This window comes from Saccostrea echinata, unplaced genomic scaffold (genome assembly GCF_033153115.1).
Source record: "Saccostrea echinata isolate AGI-Se365-2 ecotype Australia unplaced genomic scaffold, CSIRO_AGI_Sech_v1 ptg000029l, whole genome shotgun sequence".
Classification (NCBI taxonomy): domain Eukaryota; kingdom Metazoa; phylum Mollusca; class Bivalvia; order Ostreida; family Ostreidae; genus Saccostrea; species Saccostrea echinata.
The window spans coordinates 4,755,435-4,777,711 of NW_026889778.1; the positions used below are offsets into that span (position 1 = coordinate 4,755,435).

At 32.8% G+C, this 22,277-nt stretch overlaps 1 protein-coding gene across 1 annotated transcript; it reads left to right on the forward strand.

Annotated features, from left to right (window-relative positions):
• Nucleotides 1-6,433: 6,433 nt before the first annotated feature.
• Nucleotides 6,434-9,298, forward strand: LOC133194376 (serine/threonine-protein kinase fray2-like). Its single transcript, XM_061330344.1, has 3 exons — nt 6,434-6,554; nt 8,098-8,355; nt 8,449-9,298. Exons 1-3 carry the CDS (start codon nt 6,506-6,508, stop codon nt 9,033-9,035), a joined length of 894 nt encoding a protein of 297 aa, XP_061186328.1. The 5' UTR covers nt 6,434-6,505; the 3' UTR covers nt 9,036-9,298.
• The last annotated feature ends 12,979 nt before the right edge of the window (nt 9,299-22,277 follow it).

Consider the following 22,277-nt stretch of genomic DNA (forward strand, 5'->3'; position numbering starts at 1 on the left):
ACTAAAATAACTTTAATGCAGTCAGTTACTCTTTGTAATAATTAAGTAAAATAACTTTCATGCAGTCAGTAACTCTTTGTAATAATTAACTAAAATAACTTTCATGCAGTAAGTAACTCTTTGTAATAATTAACTAAAATAACTGTCCTGCAGTCTCTAACTGTTTGTAATAATTAACTAAAATAACTTTAATGCAGTCAGTAACTCTTTGTAATAATTAACTAAAATAACTGTCATGCAGTCTCTAACTGTTTGTAATATTTAAGCTTGCATGTAGTAACTCTTGGCATTTATCTTCTGTCATTTTTTAAGCTTGTACTCTGAAAGAGCAGGTTAATTTTTGGTGAAATTATCACATTTATATGAATTCACTCCTTTAAGTATGTGTTTCCTGAGTGACTGGTAAAACAAAAATTTTCTTTGTTATTCATCATTTCCTATTCTCTGTATAAGTAATCATTAATCTATTTCCTTTGTATCGCCCTGATCTCAATCTCTCTGTATCAGTTCCAAAAGCTGATACATAAATCTGATTTCCATTAATAAAATTTTATGTATGTAAAACACGATGTGTCATTAGAGATTTTTGAAACAAAGAATATATTTATTTATTAATTTGAAAAAAAATTACCAATTAATATTGCTTAATAATGGTCAATTAATACATACATGTGCAAAAAAATAATTGCATTGAAAGAGTGTAATTTTTAAACTTGTGACATATGCTACATTTAGGTGCTTCAATCTAATGTAGCACAGTGTCATTGAATTCTTCTTTACAGAAACCATTCATTTCAAAATCTAATAAATTCACTGCATGTTCACATATGTTTCAACCATGTTTGGGACCTGTGATTGAAAGCTACAGCTGTGTTTAACTGAAGTATAACAACACACTACAATGACCTAGAACTCTGTGTGACATTGGAGATTCTATTATAATGATAAGAAGGTTTCACTTTATTTCTTCCTTAGTTTTGTATTATTTCAGTGATCTTGTTTCATTTAGTTTATATAGTTTAGTTCCCTTTTATTTGGATTTGTTTCACACTTGTGTACTATGTGCCACAACTTTCCCTAACATGTCTCTAACAGAAACAAAATCTACATGGGAATTAAGTGTTTTCAAAAAAAAAAAAAAATAAACTTATTATTACCACAATCTTTACAGTATTCATGATACACATCTCTGAATTACTTTACTATGTTTTAAGTATTGTTTAGAATTGAATAAACTAGATAAATTGGACTGAACTTTTCAAATTTTCATAACACTAATCTGCACTTGCACAACCTTGTGATTCAAGACATATAAACTAAAAAAAAAAAAAAATCATTAAATATGTGAAAGAAAAACAGGGAGCACATGTACATCATGCACATTTTAGCAATCCATGACCACACCCTTAAGTTCTACTCAACTATTGTTTTTTCATGTTTATTATTTATCCAAGCATTTGGGGCGACTGGAGATTCAAATCAATTAAATAAACAAGAGCTTAAATTCACTTCTTGACATCTCGTTTTCAACACCTGTATGTATACAGGATCGAGTTTTGAACCTTAAGAATCATATCCTACCCACCTGGCCTAGAAGTTCCACCTCTTATGTTAAGGTAAACATAGATTATTCTATGCTTTGAAATATGAAATATGAACTAGTATATTTTGTATTTTTAATACTTTACCGACTCCAGAATTTAGTATGGCATAATATAGACAGGTTGGGCACACCCCACCAAATGGTCATTTATCCCCCGTTTGGTGGACAATCTCCCATATCGGAGACGAATTTTACTGACCATTTGGGAGAGAAAAATGGTTGTGTTCAATTCCATAGAATGCCGTGGAATGGCGCATAATTTTAAACCATGTGGAGTAAAATATAGATATTTATCGGTGTTTTGAGTGAAAAAAATTTGAAATTCAGTGTGTAATTTTTTGCGCAGAGTCGTTCAAAAATTTGACAAAAAATGTCACGTATGTAAACAAGTGCAACGTTTCTCTGTTTTTACTTAAAAAGAAAAGTTCCTCCTTCTTCAATGATGTTGCACCTGTCAATCATGTTCTTTACTTTCTATTTCGATTATCCGGGCAACCAATCAAATAATGCAAACCAATAAAAACGATGATCTTTTTTTAACCTGGTCAAAAGTCGGATTTTACTACGGAGGCACATTAGTGTCAATTTTCAATTAGAAAATCAAAAGAAAAATAAGTTTTCGCGTTTATTTCGTTTTATTTTGTACGCAATAGCTTTGTTCTCTATAAAAATAGTAAATGAAGTTAGATTATGATATAATTATTATTTTAAAATGATGTACTTCGAACGAATACAAGAATAATTGCAAAAGTCACTCTGCAAATCTTTTATTGAAAAATATTTATCAAGTATATTAAATTCATCAGTAATATACATATTAAACCACAAAAGGTCGTATGGAATATGCAACTTCATCCTAAAAGAAAAATAACAACAGATATTACGTTCAAGTATAGAAAAATTTAACTTTATAGCAATAAGTGCCCACCATACCAGTAAAGTAATGAGGAGCTCGTGTTTAACGGGATTTTATGGAAATAAATATTGACGAAGATCCAAAAAGCGATTGAAACTTAACTTATCAAGAGTTCAACCACTGGATAAAATAGAATTTTTATCCTACTAGACACAATCAAATTTTTTTTGATCGAGTGATCAAGAAGTTCGGCTGTTACGGACAACTATGGGTATCGTTTTTAGGAAGTTATGAAGAAATTGCACATGGGAAATCGACCGAACTATGTTAATTGTGCGACGAATATGTTCACTAAAATTCCCCAATGCCTAAGTAAATGCGCTTTTGCTTTATTTTAATAAAATTTGGAATAGAATAAAGAAGTCCACCATTTGGTCAGTAAAATTCGTCTCCGATATGGGAGATTGTCCACCAAACGGGGGATAAATGACCATTTGGTGGGGTGTGCCCAACCTGATAGAGGGTGGGTGGTGGATATAGAACTCAGAAGTTATATTAATTAAACACAAGGATTTGATCGCGTGGACATCAAGGCTTCGCAAAATAGTTACTAAAGTAAAAGAAATCAATACTTACTACGGCTTTAACAGCTCTGATTCTGGTAAGCTTGTCTGATACGGTCATAAAAAACTTGTATCCAAGAAAAACGGAAAAAGTAAAAAAGTTATCTTTCCATCTATGGATTGACTAAACCACGGATATGCATATCTTGATGGATATTTTATTTCCGAAATGCCACGTGCATCTACGGTAATACGTATGAGTCATAATTTTATTTATAACCTCTGGTCGCTACAATGTATATATTTTTTTGTAGCGCCTGTCATATTAAAATAAAATACTTATTTGTTATTTACACTTTTTAAAAGAACATGTCATGCAGACAGATCCTACATTGTACCAGTGACCTATATTGTACATATGCCTACATGTATATATATACAGACTAAATCATTGAAGTATCCGATAGATAGCAAAAAAATTCTCCTCATCAAGAAGTCAAATCAAGGAAAATGTGTAATATTCCAAAGATCAGAGTAAAATCTTACCAAGTGATTTTTTTTTCTCTCAAAATTATCTCAAACTGGATAGCAACAATGCTTTATCTGTTTAAGAAAAATTTTTCAATCGTCAACTTCCCTTACTCATGAAGCAATGTACCCTTATCACTTCTCCTACAAGTAAGAGCCTCGGTTAACGTCCCTACGCTCCTTATATAACGCAGCACCAAGTCAAAGTATCTCGCCGTGTACCTCTAGCATGCTGGAGCACCCTCATCACCTGCATGTGGGGTTTTTGTCTCCTAGTTGATTCGATACGCAAAAGCATGCTCTATGTATGAACAATTTCTAAAACAAGGCAAGCTATTGACAATCAAGTTAATGAAATAGGTATATCAACTGTCTCGTTTGAAATCTATTTCATTAGTTTTATGGTTGATACAATGACCTTGTCAGCAAACACAACCTATCATCAAGTCAAATGCTGACTGACATTTTTCAAACTAATATGTTAGGCCATTATTTATACATTGAAATGTCACGATCACGACAAGTCCAGCACACGGCGGGTGTGATCGGTCGGCAGGGGATGCTCATGCTCACTCCTCCATGGCATCTGATCCCACCTCTGACGTTTTTGGAGGTCCGTGTTTGCTCTGCTCCCGATTGGACTTTGAGCTTGAATACTGTTCGTTATGTCCACATTTCATTGATATGACCTAATATTAGTTTAATATAGAAGCCTGTGGGAGAAGTACCATTTTCATAAATAAAATATAAATTAAGAAATTAAAATTTGGGGAAAAAAGCATTTCTTGAAGAGATCCACGACAATGTTCTATATAAAATCTGATGAATTAAAAACCGTAGATTACCTTGAACATTTCAGAGGATTTAAAATTTTACACACTTTTCAAGTGGAGATACATTGTATCTCATGTAATTAACACTGAATGTTAATTAATTGAGGGATTCTGTCCACACACTTAAGGAGAGATTCTTCTCATATTTCTTGTATTTAAAAATCAATGAAATATTCATAGATTCAAGAGGACATTATCATTAAGTGATGGTATCAATTAAATTAAATTTGACCGTTTTATTTTAAAAGCAAGGTCAGGTCAAGGTCATTATCTTTTTTCTTGACCTTAAGAATGAAAAAAAAATTACTGTTGCCAATCATGCCATGCCTACTTCTATTTCTTAAGATTAAATGTTTTTCTTTTTGCATAAAAAGATATTACCATATAGGGTCTATTAGATGATACTACTAAAATAGATATCAGCTAATCCGAATTTCCTTAGTTTTTCCTAGATTTTTAGGATATATTAGTTATTTTTATATGCTTCGTATATTAAAATATTTCTTATTTTCACACATGGTAAAGAGTAGTCATATAAAGGTACAAATTGATACAAAGACAAGAAAGTTTTGACCGTTTACTAAGAGCTAGAGAAAAACACGTTATAAGGATTTTTTGCTCAAATCTGTATTTAGATTGGAAGCTTTTAAAAGCTAAAAAAAACTGTAGTTTGTTTGGAAAATCATATTTTTTGATATATTTTAAAACTTCGGTCCATTATTATTAATTTTACTTACATTTGAAATTTTCTTAAAGTCTTCGATTGTTTAAATGTTTTAAACTAAATTCATTGTTCTTATGTTTTATTGTATTTTGAGAAGCAGAAAAGGAGATATTTTCATACGCCGACGTTCCGCTAAAATATAGTCCCAGCTACATTTCAAACCCAGTTTACCTTTTCTATTTAAAGTTGTACAATTATGATGAGGAAAGAAAAATACGATCTTTTAAATACCTTACATCTATAAATATAAGACATATAAGCAAATATACTTTGAATATTTCATCTAGTCAGAAACCAGACAAGAATCCCTCCTTAAGTTCGTGTCGTTTGTTCTTATCATCTTTTACACTCGTTTGATTTGAATAAATACTGAAAATAGCAAATACCCGGTCCTCTATCATACAATCAAATTCCTTAAAATATCAATATTGTTACATGTATTTTGTAAGTTCCCGGCCTTAATTGTAATTGATTTATTAATTTATTTGTTCTTTCATTTTTTTTTTTAATCAGTTAGTTTTTGTTATTTATTTTTTTTATCCTATAGCCAACAGAAAACTATATATAGTCCACCCTGTTCCCTAACCACTCTTATTTTACATGATTCATGTATTTTGAGTATACAAATTTTAATTAACGTGTTTATAAATCTGTATTATAATAACTAAGGGGAAGACCATTTGATTCTGAAGGGGGGGGGGAGGGCAATCTTTATTTCCAAGAGATGATCGGGAGCAGATTTTTTATTTTCCTCTTCACTGAAAAAAGTCTGGCAAGCAAAAAAAAAAAAAAAAAAAGGAATGTTGATTTCCAAGCTCTAAACTTCTTTTTGTTTGGGGGGGGGGGGGGGGGGTTAGCACCAGTCAAGGACAGATTATTTATTTTCTTGCCAGTCCAATATGGACGGATTTCTTATTTCCAACATTTTCAAGGATAGATTGATAAATTTATTTCCAAAATCTGACAGCCCCCTTTCAGGATCAAATTCAGAAAACTTATTTTTTTTACTTGTTCCTGCAGAATTTAGTGGTACCAGTTATACTATGCGTTTCATTTCAATATTCCGTTTTTTTTTTGTTTTTTGTTTTTTTTTTTAAAAAGCTATCTTTCTCAGTTTTTTTGTTTTAATTTTAATGGAATAAAATATAACATATGTAAATCTGTACACACCCAGCGGTGTTTCGTAGGCTAGGTTGTGAAGAAACATCTCATCAGTCAGAAATCATACCTAAGGGCTATCGTATGTCAACTTTTGACATGGTCCCTGTTTATTGATTTTTTTTTACCTGTTCTAAGATGGCGACCGTAAACAATTCCGTGGAGAAAGGTAGACTGGATATAGCTTGAACATAATGCCCAAACCACAAATAGACATAACGAAAAAATCATCGATTGACCATGAAAAAAATGTATGAAATCTTAATCACCGCAGGCTTTCTCGTCGCAGGTAAGAAAGTTAACAATTTTTCCGGTTTACCTGTTCAAGTTCACAGGTATGAAAATAACAATTTCATGCACTAGTTTTTTTTTTTTTTAGGATTTGAAAACCCCAAATCTAGGCTAACCTGTATAACTTAAAAAAATATTTTTGAATGACTACACTAAAGTTGAAACGAAAATTGTTGTGATCGGATAGGTATATTAAAAATGTAATTCCTCATACATGACGCACATGAGGTTAATATTACGAAATACAATTACAGCCATAAATATAATTACATTTACTTTTGTGTTAAGTCATACAGACATGTAGACCTGTATGTCATCAAAAACAATTCTCAGGAGGCAAGGAACTAAATAGAAACGAGGCACATATGCTTTTGTTTCGATCATTCAAATGTGTACCAACTGATAATGTTATGGTAAAATAATCCACATTCTTTGACATATTCATGATTTGCACACTTTTTGTTTGACATACAGTATACATGATTTGTCCACTTTTTGTTGCAACATGTCAGAGATTCAGAGCACTTTCAAAAGTCTTTTACAATAGAACGTTCTGACATACTCCAGTAAGATACACCCGGCACTGTTATTCTGATAAAATATTTATTATAAATACTTAATTGTAGTTAGTTAAAAAAAGTAGTTCCATATTTTCAATATCATATAATTGAAAGTGACAACTACCAAAAGTTTTCATGACTTCTTAATTTTTGCTGGTGCTTATGATGGTGAGGTTTTTGTTGCCTATTTGTCTGTCTGTCTGTTTTTATACAAACTACAGGAGGAGGAGTACTAGACTACCCATTGTGATCTGATCACCCATTGTGGCCCCATCCTAACCCAAAGGTAATGATTTGGGCAAACTTGAATCTACACTACCTGAGAACGTTTCCATATAAATCTGAGTAATCATGGCTTTTCTCTTCTAAATTGGGAAGAAGATTTTTTTCCATATAAATTCCTATATAAAACTTTGATCCCCTATGTGACTCTACCATAACCACAGGGATCATGATTTGAAAAATGAATGAATCTACACTATGTAATGAAGCTTTCTCATAAGTTTCTTTTTTTGGCTCAGTGGTTCTTTATCAGAAGAGTTTTGAAAGATGCCATTAATTTCTTTTACGAATTCTTAATTACCTCCCTTTGATAGAGGACAAAATCCTTCATTTAAACAAACTTGAATCTCCTTTAACAAAGGATATCTTGCGGCAAGTTTATTTGAAAGTACCCCGATGGAAGTCGACAAATGTTAAAAGTTTACAGTCTGACAAATGGGCAGACGGGCTTCAGACAAACTGATCAGAAAAGCACAATAGAGCTTTCAGTTTAGTGTAGCTAAAAATGAAGTGTTTCAACTCCAGGTGCAAGTTTCTTTTCCACTTTTAAGAAAAAAAACCCATTAGGGCCACAGTCTCGTGAGAGACTTATGTTTTTCTTTAATGCCATAGAACTGAATGCAATTGTAGATTTTTATATCTTAAGGAAACAGAACCTACAAGTTAAAATTATATCTTCACATTTGTCTATTGAACAAGGTCTGTATGCAGAACAGTGCTACACGAACTCAGGAGGTGTGTACAGCGCCGGAAGTATATACCGGAACCTGAAATACTGCGCGTTTGGTTGCTGCGGACCTGCCTTAAATCGTTACTGCTGCCCTATCATTGGACCAATCATCGGAATTTGTCTGGGAGCCATTGCTTTCATCGTCATTCTCATTGTCATCATCGTCTGTTGTAGAAAATATGCAGAGAAGCAAGCCAGGCGCCACGCTGATTTAAAAATACATATAGGTATTAATTGATTTATAACATTTACACTTATGAAGTCTGTGTAAAGTGTTTATCATTATCATCCGACGTTTTTATGTTTTTTTTATTCTTTAGGTCCTACCCTAGCTAGTCGTTATGATCCTCCCCAGTATGACACCGAGTCTAATCACGCAAGCAGCAGACAAGACTATCAATTAAAATCACACTCTGTTCGAGATGCATCCTCACATCGCGTGTACGATGAACGTTCAGATGACATCGATTATCGTCCTCATCGGAAAAGGAATACAGATGATCCACATCACTCACGTGATGATGCTCGACTTGTTAACAATCGTAACAGTTATAGAAGTGAGAAGAGGTCGTCAAGGAGGTCAGAAGCACATGGGCACAATAATCGGCGAGGGTATCACAGTGATGATGATCGGCGACACGATTATCGCGATAGTCATCGTGAACGACATCATCATAGCTATGATCGTGAAAGAGAACGTCATCATAGTCGTTCTCGAGAGCGTTATATGGATCGTAGTTACGATGACGATGACTACTCTGACGAAGAAAGGTATAGACGTTCTAGTCATCGCAGATCACGATACAGTGATCCACCTCCATATCGCGAGAGATCACGAGACTTTGATAGGTATGACCGCCATTCTCATCGCAGATCAAGATCTAGAGACCGCCATTATGACAGATGATTGTGATCCATGTTAATCATTAATAATCACGAGCCATGCTAATTCTAAATGATTATAATTAAACCGAATGTTTTCATAGATCCCTGGGAAATACGTGATTGTATTTTGTTTATAAAAATCCTATAGCATAATTTTGAACAAAAATGCTAAATTATTACAGTAAAACAGTTGTGACGCAAAAATTACAATGTATGTAATATAGCTGTATGCTTAAAAATAACTTTGCAGACGTATAATTTCATTTCTGGTACAATAACTGTGTATATACTGTATAGTTATATGAATTTTAGATTACTTAAACTTTATACAAGATTTATTATTTGAAAGATTATTTCAAATGCAAGTGTAAATAGTTTTTCAACAGACTTACCATTTATAAAGGTTTTAATCAAAGAACTCAAATCAATACTTTGTTGTACTTGAAAAAATAATGGACATATGTATTATGTATTGAAGTATGTTCAGCTAAACAACTAAAACCTTTTTTTCAACTCCCAACGAGAGTGAGAGGATCCATCAATAGCAATACCAACTGGAGGTGATAAAACTATCCATTTGACATTGATATTATCTAGGTATCAACTATTTTTTCTCAGAAATTTGCATTTTTAAAAACACGTGCTACCTAGCTCGAATTTCCTCGACTACATATACAATGTCGAGTATAACTAAAGAAGAACTTGAGTCTCTTAAAGACTTATCTAATGTTGATTTATCAATATCAAACCTTTATAATGAATACCCAGAGAACTGTATTCCTAATAAGCTCCGCCCGCCTACAGGCTCTAAAGCAAGACAGGCGGCATACGAAGAAATTAATCCACACCTTTATGAAGAACAAGCCAGAATGGTAGCATTTCGAACAAAACGGGAACGTGTATTTCCGTGGATAAGAGCTTTACAAATTATCTACATAGAAAAGCTGCAAATGTGTAACTCTGTCGAAGTCAAATGGTATAACAACCCAGAAAAGTGGGATAGTAACAATACCCTAGCAACAAACTCTATTTGCATAGATATTGGGAATGACTCTAGCCTACACTACAAGATAACATTCTTTGTTTCAACTGGTACTATCCAAGTCCAAGGAAATGAAAAAGATACATTTGTTACCAAGTTCTTTCCTCTGCTGAAAGAATTAGTGAATAGAATTAGTGAGTCAATCGAAAAAGAAGAAACCTTTCCAAAATCTGTAACTGAAAATCTACAAGGCCCAAACTCTGTCAGTTACTCGAACCAAGAACAATTGCTAAACAGTGAACAAAGGCAAATTGTATCAGCCTCAATGCATGACTTTGAGAGATTTCAAGAAAGTATGGTCCTGGCTTTAGAGGAATTAAGCAAATCACACTCTGGACTTGTGAAAACGTTAGAAACAAGACTCTTAAAAGGCCTGGAATCGCTTCAAACTACAGTTAGTACTCTTACTTCAGCCGTTGAAAACTTGAACAGCCAGAACAATAAAATGTCAACAACACCGAGTAAATCGAAAAACCCTGAAAATGAAATTAACTCGATAAAAAATAAGCTTAAGAAGTCAGATGAAATCAGGAATGACCTTCAAATAAAAGTTGCAAATCAACAACTTGAATTAGAAAACAAGGAGGCACAACTTAAAAATGAAAAAATCATGCATAATACATGCAAACACCAACTCCTTGACATGCTAGAAGCAAACAAGTCAGAAAGCTCTACATTAGTGGAAAAACTGAAAAGCAAAAATGAGGAGTTACTTAACATGGAAAATGAAAACAAACATCTCAAAGAAAAAAATGAGGCACTTTTTAAGGAGATTCTAGGTTTGAAGATGCATATTTCCAGTATGGAATCCAACAATGCGAAGTTTACACAGGTAGGAGATAAGAAAATTGAAGAAAATCACTCTTCACCATATGAGCTTCATAAGGGAAATCAAACTTCTTCTAAGACAAAACCCCCTAAACCCAAAGTCCTGTTGGTGGGGACTTCTAACACGAAGAAGATTAATCCAGACATTCTTAGTTCATCATTCAAAACGACAAAAATACTTGCTTATACAATTGAAGAAACTAGGGATACCATATTAAGATATGAGGAAGCAGCACCAGATGTTGTTGTTCTTCATCACCTCACTAATGATGTAAAGACAAAAAGTCCTGAGATTTGTGTTAACGAGACAGAAGAAATTGTCAGCACCATCACTCAAAAATGGTCAGCCAAAGTGGTTCTGTCGCTATGTACTCCTCGTAAAGATGATGAATTACACAGTGCAAATAGTGCTCTGATCAATGCCCTTCTAAAGAAAAAATACAAAGATGACTCATTTGTGTATATTAGTGATAACATAAACATGTCTACTAGGCATGCCAAAGTCCTAGAAAGAGACAATGTCCATCTTACACAAGATGGTGTTGCCATGTTAGCCTCCAACATAAAAAGATCAACCCTTCTAGCACTAGGAATTGAGCAGTCTCCAATTCAGATGGAAAAAGACCAAGACTCTCGCCGTGCTTCACCAAAGAAGATGTACACGTACCATCGGAGATCGCGAAACTACCAGTTCGCACCATCTGGACCATGGGAAAGGAGATCTTACCAACCTGCCAGCTATGGCTTTAACTATAATTACTAACTTTTTTTTAATCATCTTTTTAGGTTTTACCTATCAGTTACACAGATGATATATATAAACAATGTGTTCTACTCCAGTATATGAATTGTAGTAATACACTTGAATACTGCACCACCTTCACTTATCGGTGCACCTGTACTCATGACCATCATGTTTATTTGCAACTCCCTTTTTTTTCTCACATAATGTTGTTAGAATATATTCTGTTTTATATGTGTTGAAGGATGTTGTACCTCTTCTCTTGATTTGGGTTTGGAAATTTGGTAGTTTTTATTTAGAATGTATCAGATGTACAGCAAGACAAATGTTAAATGTGCTTTTTGGAATATTGGAGGATTGATATCAAAAGGTATGAACAAAATGGATGATGAGCTTTTTCTATCAAGAATTATAGATAAAGATTTAGTATTCCTTGTGGAAACACACATTGGACCTGATACAATTGTTATACATGATGATTTTTACTGCCATACAATATGTAGAAGTAGATCTAATAATGGCAGATACTATGGAGGAATATCAATATTAATTAAGCATGAGATTAAAGAGCATGTCTCTATAGTTAAAAATACATGTAGTGAATACCAGTGGATCAAATTAGAGAAAACTTTTTTCAATTTTGATAGAGATTTGTATATATGTACTGTATACAATCCCCCTGAAGGATCACCTGCAATTACAAAAAATAATATTAATATTTTGGAGCTTGTACAGAAAGATATTTTTCATTTTAAAGATTTTGGAAATATAATGCTTTGTGGAGATTTTAATGCTAGAACAGGAAGCGCAGTTGACTATATATTTGATGATAACATTCAATATTTACCTTTATTTGAAACATATAAAATTGATAATGATATTTCCAACAGAGTTAATAGGGACACTTGCATGGATAAAAGAGGAAAAGAACTAGTAGATTTTTGTATTGCAAACCAACTCCGTATTATGAATGGAAGATGTTTTGGTGACATCTTTGGAAATTTCACTTGCCACAATTATCATGGCAGTAGTGTTGTTGATTATCTTTTAACTGATGAAGAAACTGTACAACATATTTTGTTTTTTGAAGTATCAGATTTTATTTCCACATTATCTGACTGCCACTGTATGTTGTCATGGAATATTTTTTCTCAATATAGTTCTACTAATAGAGAAAATAGTATAGATAATAATCAATGCAAGACCCATTCATCCTTTAAATGGGGAGAAGACTCTGCTATAAAATTTATAGAAGCATTACAGTCCCAAAAAATAAAAGACAAATTTGATAACTCCATGAGCATCAATGACATAGAGTCTATAGAATCAAGGGTAAAAAGTTTAAAAGATTCCCTGGAAGCTGCAGCCATTATGTCATTAAAACCAAATTTACCTAAAAATAAAACATGTAAAAGTAATAAAAGCCCTGCTAAACATAAAAACAAATGGTTCGATAATGAGTTGATACATATGCGTTCAAAACTAGTAAGGAAGGGACATTTATTTGGCCACAACCCTAGAAATATTTATGTTAAGAATCAGTATTATAGAGCATATAGAATTTATAACAAACTACGAAAACAAAAATTTAGAACATATCATTGTAATATTATTAACAAGCTAAATACTTTAGGTTCAACTGATCCAAAAAAAATATTGGAAACTTATAGGGGAATTAAGAAATGGAAACAAAGGCACAATTGATACATCAATCTCTAATAATGATTGGATAAACCACTTCAAAAAATTGAATAAAACTCATGAGGATTTCCATGATCAAGATCAGTTTCTCAAAGACCAACTAAAACAAACTGAGGAAACATCTACGCCCATTTTTAATGAACTTGACTACAAAATATCTTTGAATGAAATAAATAAAGCAATCAGCAAACTAAAAAATGGTAAGGCAGCTGGGCCTGACAGAATTTGTAATGAAATGCCGAAACATGGCCAAATGTTTCTTATACCAGTCTTACTGAAAATCTTTAATGCTTGCTTATCTCTTGGCTATTATCCTTCTTCATGGTGTGAAGGATACATTACTCCAGTATACAAATCTAATAACACTAATGATCCCAACAATTATAGAGGAATCACAATTACCAGCACAATTGGCAAACTTTTTAATTATATTCTTAACTCAAGACTAGATAAATATTTACAATGTAATAAAAAAATCAATCCATGTCAGATAGGATTTACAAAACAAGCTAGAACTTCAGATCATGTTTTTGTTTTGAAAACACTTATTGAAAAATATTGCAAATCAAAACAAGGGAAACTGTATGCTTGCTTTGTTGACTTTCATAAGGCCTTTGATAGTATAAACCATGCTGGTTTGAAACTTAAACTATTAAAAGCAGGTATCAGCACAAAATTTTACTCAGTTGTTAAGGAAATGTATTCTAAAAGCTATTCGTCTATTAAACTGGGTAACAAATTAATTGGTCACTTTCACACATACAATGGGGTTAGACAAGGCGATAACTTAAGTCCAAACTTATTCAAGATTTACCTTAATGATCTACCTAATTATCTATCAAATTCTGAAAGTTTTGTAAAATTAAACAATGATTCATCTACATCTATTCATTGTCTCATGTATGCTGATGACATGGTGCTTCTCTCCCCCACTGCTGAAGGTCTACAAGAAAAACTCAATATACTAAATACATACTGCAAGGACTGGTGTCTCAAAGTTAATACACAGAAAACAAAAATTATAGTCTTCAATTCATCTGGCAAGCACATCAAAATCCCCTTCCATCTGAATAACAACAATATCGAATGTGTTAAACAGTACAAGTATTTGGGTCTGACAGTTAATGCATCTGGAACACTAACTAGCGCTAAAAGTGATTGTTGTAATAAAGCAAAGAAAGCCTATTTCAAACTTCAAAAAGACTTTCTCACATTTAATCCATCAGTTAAAACTGCTTTAAATGTATTTGACCACACTATTAAACCCATTATCCTGTACGGTTCAGAGTTATGGGGTTTTTTTGACCCATCAACTTCCAAATTTAAGAGAAATCCAAATATAACATTAGATAAAATATACCAAACTTTAGAAGGCGAAAGTTTGCATCTTAAATTTTACAAACATTTATTAGTGGTTCATAGTAAAAGCAGCAACTTTGCTGTAAGATCTGAGCTAGGACGATTGAATGTACACTTTGATGTCATTAAAAATATGTTGTTATATTGGCATAGATTAGAGAATCTAGATGGGGAATTTCCCTTACTTAGTGAGGCTTATAAATGTTCCAAAACACTACACCAAAATGGAGTTACTTCATGGTATTCTTGTATTAACTTCTTACTTAACCATATTGATATTAAACTTAGTGATGTTTTAGGTATGTCACTCCCACGGTTTAAAATAAACTTGAAAAGAATATTACTTAACTTCTATAAAATTACATGGGAAAAAGACAGGAATTTGCATAAAGAAGGTAAATTATCTACCTTCACATGCCTAAAGACTAAATTTTGTTTTGAACCCTATCTAGATATTTTAACAAACAATCAACATAGATCAGTCATAACTAGGTTACGAATATCAGCTCACAGGCTTAAAATTGAAATTGGACGATATCAAAAAATACCTAAAGATGAACGATTTTGTTCCCTTTGTGATCTCAAGGAGATTCAGGATGAAATTCATTTTCTCCTTGTATGTCCTCATTTTAGTGTACAAAGACTTGAACTTATAAATATTTGTAATAATAAATGTAAAAATTTTCAGTCCCTATCATATGATAATCAATTTCTTTGGCTCATGACTAATGAAGACCCTGAGATCCTAAGATCACTTGCTAGATTCCTTGATAATCTACCTTAACTGAAAAAATTAAATATATTTGGGGATGTATATACATGTAGGAATGGCAATATATCATCTCTTCTGTTCTTTAATATGCATATATGTATCTTTCCAGCTACTTGACTATATGTTATTATTATATTACAATATGTATACTTGTATACATCTCTTGTAGATGCATTTATCAATGATTATACAATTAAGCACTGCTCATTATATTTAAGATCATGTTTGTTCTATCATTTGGATCTTCCTCCTTCTTTGTTTCATGTTTGTAAATCTTTTTTGCTCCTCCGGGGGCCCAAATTGGACTAATAAATCTTGTATCTTGTATCTTGTATGCATGTAGTACATGTATATGCAATGAAGATTTAGAAAATTCGAATTCGATAATATGTTAAGTGTGGTTGTTTGAATATTTGTTCTGTTTAATTATTAAATGTTTTTAACATAATTGTTTTGTAATTGAATATAAAAATTCAGGAATATAATGGAGAATAAAAGTGATTTACAATGTATTTCACAATTTTTCCTTTGTGTACTACTACATGTGTATACATGTACACATATACTTAGATTACTGTGGGTGGCAGATGTATGCAATGTCTAATTTCCCATTAATATTCCTCAGACTCTTGTTAATTACAAATACTTAGATTACTGTGGGTGGCAGATGTATGCAATGTCTAATTTCCCATTAATATTCCTCAGACTCTTGTTAATTAAATTGATAGCTGCTGGGGAAGGGGTGGGGGGAAGCAAGTGTTAATTGGCTTTCTTTTCGATTTTATAGTACATGCATATATACTGAAAACGTTTGAGGGACTGTGCCTCGCCGACGTACGGTTCCCACGAACCAGCAATCAATGCGCGGCCACTGCTGACACTTTAAATAGCAAGTTCGAGTGCATGCAGTGTTAAGTAGCTGAAATACAGATTAAATATCTCCAGGTATTTTTTTTTTATTATTAATATTCCGAGAATCTTATAAAAATGTCACTAAAGTTTGACACGAATAGCGTCTTTGACTGCGAATTAAATGAGCTCTGCAATATATAATACTTTGCAACTTCAGGCCCAAAAAATCTGACAAGCAAATTAAAAAAAAACTGTCCAACTGGAGGGGGGGGGGGAGGAGGAGTTGGACCTTTCTATTACTTTTTGGTACATTTTTATGCCCCGCCATGAATATGGCCGGGGCATATAGTGTTTGTCATGTCCTTCTGTCCTTCCGTCACACTTTGCGTTTAGCTCTGTTCAAAGCTCAGTTTCAAAGAAACTATCCAAGATATTTTTATCAAACTTCATATGCTGATAGAGCAACTGCATCAACATTTTTTGACCTTGACCTTTCCTTTGACCTTGACCTCACTTTTCTTAAATTAGTGTTTAGCTCAGTTTTAAAGACACCATTCAAGATAGTGTAATCAAACTTCATATGTTGATACATGCTGATGTAAGCTATTCAAATGCGTCAACATTTTTTGACCTTGACCTCACTTTTTTTAAATTAATGTTTAGCTCAGTTTTAATGAAACCATTCAAGATATTTTTAACAAACTTCATATGCTGATACATACTGATGAGAGCTATTCAACTGTATCAATATTTTTTACCTTGACCTTTCCTTTGACCTTGACCTCACTTTTCTTAAAGTAGTGTTTAGCTGACTTTTAAAGATACCATTTAAGATAGTGTTATCAAACTTCATATGCTGATACATACTAATGAGAGCTATTCAACTGCATCAACATTTTTTGACCTTGACTTTTCCTTTTACCTTGACCTCACTTTTCTTAAAGTAGTGTTTAGCTCAGTTTTAAAGAAACCATTCATAATATTTTTATCAAACTTCATATGCTAATACATACTGATGTAACCTTTTCAACTGCATCAACAATTTTTGACCTTGACCTTTCCTTTGACGTTGACCTCACTTTCCTTGAATTAGTGTCAAATTTCATATGCTGATACATACTGATGAGAGCTGTTCAACTGCATCAATATTTTTTCACCTTGACCTTTCCTTTGACGTTGACCTCACTTTTCTCAATTTGTGTTTAACTCAGTTTTAAAGAAAGCATTCATAATATTTTATCAAACTTCATATGCTAATACATACTCATGTAACCTTTTCAACTACATCAACATTTTTGACATTGACCTTCCCTTTGACCTTTACTTCATTTATTTTAAATTCGTGTTTAGCTCAGTTTTAAATAAACCATTCAAAATATTTTTATCAAACTTAATATGCTGATACGTACGAGTATTTATGAGAACTATTCATCTGCATTAAAAAAATTGACCATGAACTTTTCTGGGACTTTGACCTCATTTTACTTAAATTTGCATTTTTGCTTAATTTTAAAGAAACCATTTAAGATATATGCACTTATACATAATTTGGTGAAAATTTATCATCTATATCCAACTTTCTATATTTCAATTTTAAAGAAACTATTCAAGATATTCTCATCAAATTTCATACACTAATACAATTTTTTATGTTGCATTACTAATATACACTCGGCGGGGCATTCATGTCCTATGGACATATTTCTAGTTTCTCAAATCCTGGAACTTGCCAGTGCTCGACCTCACAGCAACATAAAAGGGGGGGGGGGCAACTAACATCTAAATGAAAATTTACTATAGCAAAATACTACACTCAGGAAAAAGTGGGTGACCGCCCCCTTCCCCTCGTGTTCTTCGGGCCTGAACTTCCTACAGTAGTTTGGTGTGATTTTTTAAAAAAAGTGAAGTACCACATTTCTGGTTAAATTGAGGATGTTGGCGCTCAGAAACAGATTTAAATTTTCAAAATTATTGTTAGGCCTTTGTTTTTATACTAAATTTTGACTATATGTTCCGTCTACCTGATCAATACATTGGGCTTACAGCGGATGTGACTGGTCAACGAGGGAAGCTTACTCCTCCTAGGCACCTGATCCCACCACTAGAATTTCCAGGGGTCTGTGTTTATGCCCTGTTCACAGATTTTGTAAACATTGTTTGTAGATTTTCTTTGGAGATCAATTACTGTTTGTTATCTTCACATTTTTCATATTCATGAGCTATATAATGTTCATTTCAGAACTTGATTACGTTCAGGGATATTGTGTTCAACAAACACATTTTTTTCTTCTTCTTTTTTTTTAAACGGAGGCTCGGTATATATTCAAAAGTGTTCAATAAATACAGTAATTATAGTTTTCTAATTTTTTTTTATGTGTTGGAACATTTATTTGTGTACATTGGTATTAAATGAGCGATGAGTGAATGCTAACACATAATAATTAAACATGTATGTATACTGAAGCTCTGAAATTGGGTGACACGTATATTGAATTCGCGTTGTTTTAAGCATATTTTATAGCTATTGCATCTGTGTATCTATTCTCTACAATTTGTATTTGTGACACGTGTACTTTATTGCAATTTAATTATTTTTATATTTCATTTATGATACTTGAGATGTGTTTTCGATTTGCAGTAAAAGTTGTTTTGTAAATTGTTATGTAAACAATTCTAGTGGATTTTTTAAGTGACAGGTTTTATTTTAATTTCTTTAATGCGATATCTACCTATATAAGTAAAAATCTAAAGCCGAACACTGACCAGTAGATCCTGACTTCCAAAACGGTAATATTTAGATTTTATTTTCAAAGAGATGAGTGTTTATATATGTACAAATTTTTCTCTTAGTATTAACTATATATATACATTTGATAGTCGTGTATATAGTCAACCGTGAGTTTTCCTCTTATTGTTGAACCCAGATTCACCAAACCTCAAACAAGTCAACGCGCGTTATAGTTGTATTTTTATATAGAATCAGCATGGAAATAAACTTTTACATGAGTTATAGGGATGTTTCAGCACCAAAGGCCTGATTCCAACTGACTATAATTTTTAACAACAACAAAGATAGGACAAAATAAAAAGATTAACAAAACAGTTAATGAGCGACTGGTGACATTTTAGCGGCATGTATATAAAGAATTAAAGTAGATGAAAAGATTAAGTGTCAATAAATATATAGAAGTCAATTAAGAGATTAACTGTCTATCTCTGACTGTGCCTGGGGTGGGATTAAGGCTCTGCGGAATTTATGAAATTTATCACTATTGCCGAAATAAACGAAAAGTTTCTATAACAATTTACACACAAAGTCCGAAAAGTATGAAATGAAAAAAATAAATATTTATTCACTTTACAGAATCAAAACAAATTTCTTTTATTTCATCTTTATTTATCAAAATAAAATAAAATCACTCAAAGAAATAAATCCATTTTTAAAGATTTTTTTTTTTTGATTGTGGGATAACACATGATACATATATATTACATGAATATATCCTAGATATATCTGACTAAATAAATTCTCTCTTATCCTGGAAACCAAGCAGCAAACTTTGTTTAAGCTAAAGTCAAACGGTAGATCTAAGTCAATCTAACATTTGCATATCTTTTCCCTAACCTTTCAAACAGACTGCTTGTATGAATATAATTCTGTCCTCTGCATAAAATTAAAAAAAACAAAAACAAAAAAAAATTATCTCTTGGGTAAGGATTCAGACCCCATAGTTAGGCTGAGTGGATTGAATATAAATTGAGAATATAGCATGCACTGGCGGACTTAGAGGGAACCGAGGGGGCCCGGCCCCTTTTTTGTGCCCAAATATATAAGTTTAATTAATCTTTTTTTTTTTTTTTGATGTGGGACATTGCAGTAATTATACCTAAAATATAGCTAAAATAAGTCAAAAGACCGTTTATAAAAAAACAAAAAACACCCCCCCCCCCTAGGCCCCTGGGCCCCCATCCCGATCACCAACTGGTTCCCCCACCCCTTTAAGAATCCTGTATCCGCCACTGGCATGATTATTATACATGTTTGTAATAATCCCTCTTCAAAGACCGTGAAATTAATGACCCAAGTGCTGGGTTCTGGTAAAATAGAACTAAATTAGTCATATTTTGGAACTACATGTATGTCCACAATATCTCTGCGGAAACTCCGGGTCGCCTCTTTATAACCATTTGAGTTATGTGCTAAATATACAGGGGTAGATAAGGTTTTTAAAGAATTTATGCATCGCAGCACTGTTAAGGCGTACTTCAAAGAAATCAACAGAATATGAATGTGTATAAATACATACCTTTTTAAACTGAATTTATTTTTGTAAAGGTATTATATTATCTTATGAATTTAACATTCTTTGAAATTACATTGTATACCCCACTCTGTACTAAATTCGGTTTGGTCACGTTATTTGATAGTCACGTGATAAATGCATGTAATGTGTACTGTATGTAGGTCACAAACAAATTTCAATATCGCAAGGGCATACCCTAGTTAAAATTAAGAATTAAAGTAATGGATTGTTTCTACATAACTTGTAGTTAATGAAAAGTGCTGCTGCTTTAAATAGAATTCGCATTTTATTAGTTTAAATTTCAAGTTAACTAATGTCGAAATATGTGTGACCTTTACCAAGTATTTTATGTATTCATTAAATTATGCTATCGATTTCAGGAAAGCAGCAGCACTTTTCAAGTTAAGGAATAAGTCCGTTATGTGTATTCAAAAAATGGCCAAGATCTATTAAGTGTATGCCCTTGCGAAAAGGCGATTTAATGAAGCACCTCGGAGTGAAACATGCACACCCTGTAGACAAAAACACGGTAGAATTAATTCAAAACATTCTCTCGATATTTTTTATATAATGGCACTAAACAAACGTTTCAGATTTGTATAAATGGTCTACCTATGATTTGCAAATAATATTCTGTTTAATAATAAAATGCATTTTTCACTGTGAAAAAATTACTTGATCCGCCTCTCACTGCACATAAAATGCGTCAAACTTTACCATGATGACGTCATGTCGACAAGTGCATTGCGATCAGTGACTTGTTTATATCTTGCTGTGTGGGATTTAACTAGCGAAAAAAATGAATGCAGTGGTAAGTTTTGATGTAGTTCATTACTCTTATGCAGTTTAGATTCGCAAATTATTTCATTTTCTGTTATTGTGAGGAATTGCTATATTTGTGTGATGTCACAGTAAACTTTTCCCGTATAAATTAGGCCCCGCCCCCTTTATGCAGCCTTAACAGAGCTGCGATTTTCAATATATGATCATTAGAGCCCCGCCCTAACACCAGAACCCCTGACCCTGAGGCCACAAATTTCTATATTTTGAAAGAGGCATCCTTGCTCATCATAATCCTGCATCAAATTAATAATGTAGATATACAAGAGGGGGGGGGGGATTTTAAAAGAATTCAAGCATTTTCACTATATGATCATTAGAACCCCGTCCTAACTCCAGAACCCCTGACCCTGGGGCCATGAATTTCATAATTTTTGTAGAAGGCTCAATACTTATTACAATCATGCCAACAATTTGACTGCTTCATGTCCAGGAGTAAAGAAGATTTTAAAAGATAGCTCTGATTTTGATGATTTTAGCCCCATGTTCCCCTTAGGCCGCGGGGGGGGGGGGTGTGTGCAGGGACCATGAAAATTTTTGTACCCCTTTATCAACTGATGCTATATGCCAAATTGAAATTAGTTCAGCAGTTCAAGAGATAATGTTGAAAATGTTCAAAAGTTTACGACCGATGGACAACGGACAAAAACAGATAGCAATAGGTCACCTGAGTGACTCAGGTGACCTAAAAATGATGAATATGACAGGAAAAGACACATCTATATATAAAATGATAAGTGAGATCATTGTTTAACTGGCAGAGAAAAAGTGAGTAATTTGCATTTACGCTGTCTTTTAAGAATTTAAGGAAAAGTCGAATGTAT

Coding starts and splice junctions, on each gene's coding strand:
- LOC133194376 (XM_061330344.1), top strand. CDS start 6,506: ATGAAAAAAATGTATGAAATCTTAATCACCGCAGGCTTTCTCGTCGCA. Junction 6,555..8,097: donor CGCAGGCTTTCTCGTCGCAG/GTAAGAAAGTTA, acceptor CTATTGAACAAG/GTCTGTATGCAGAACAGTGC. Junction 8,356..8,448: donor TGATTTAAAAATACATATAG/GTATTAATTGAT, acceptor TTTATTCTTTAG/GTCCTACCCTAGCTAGTCGT.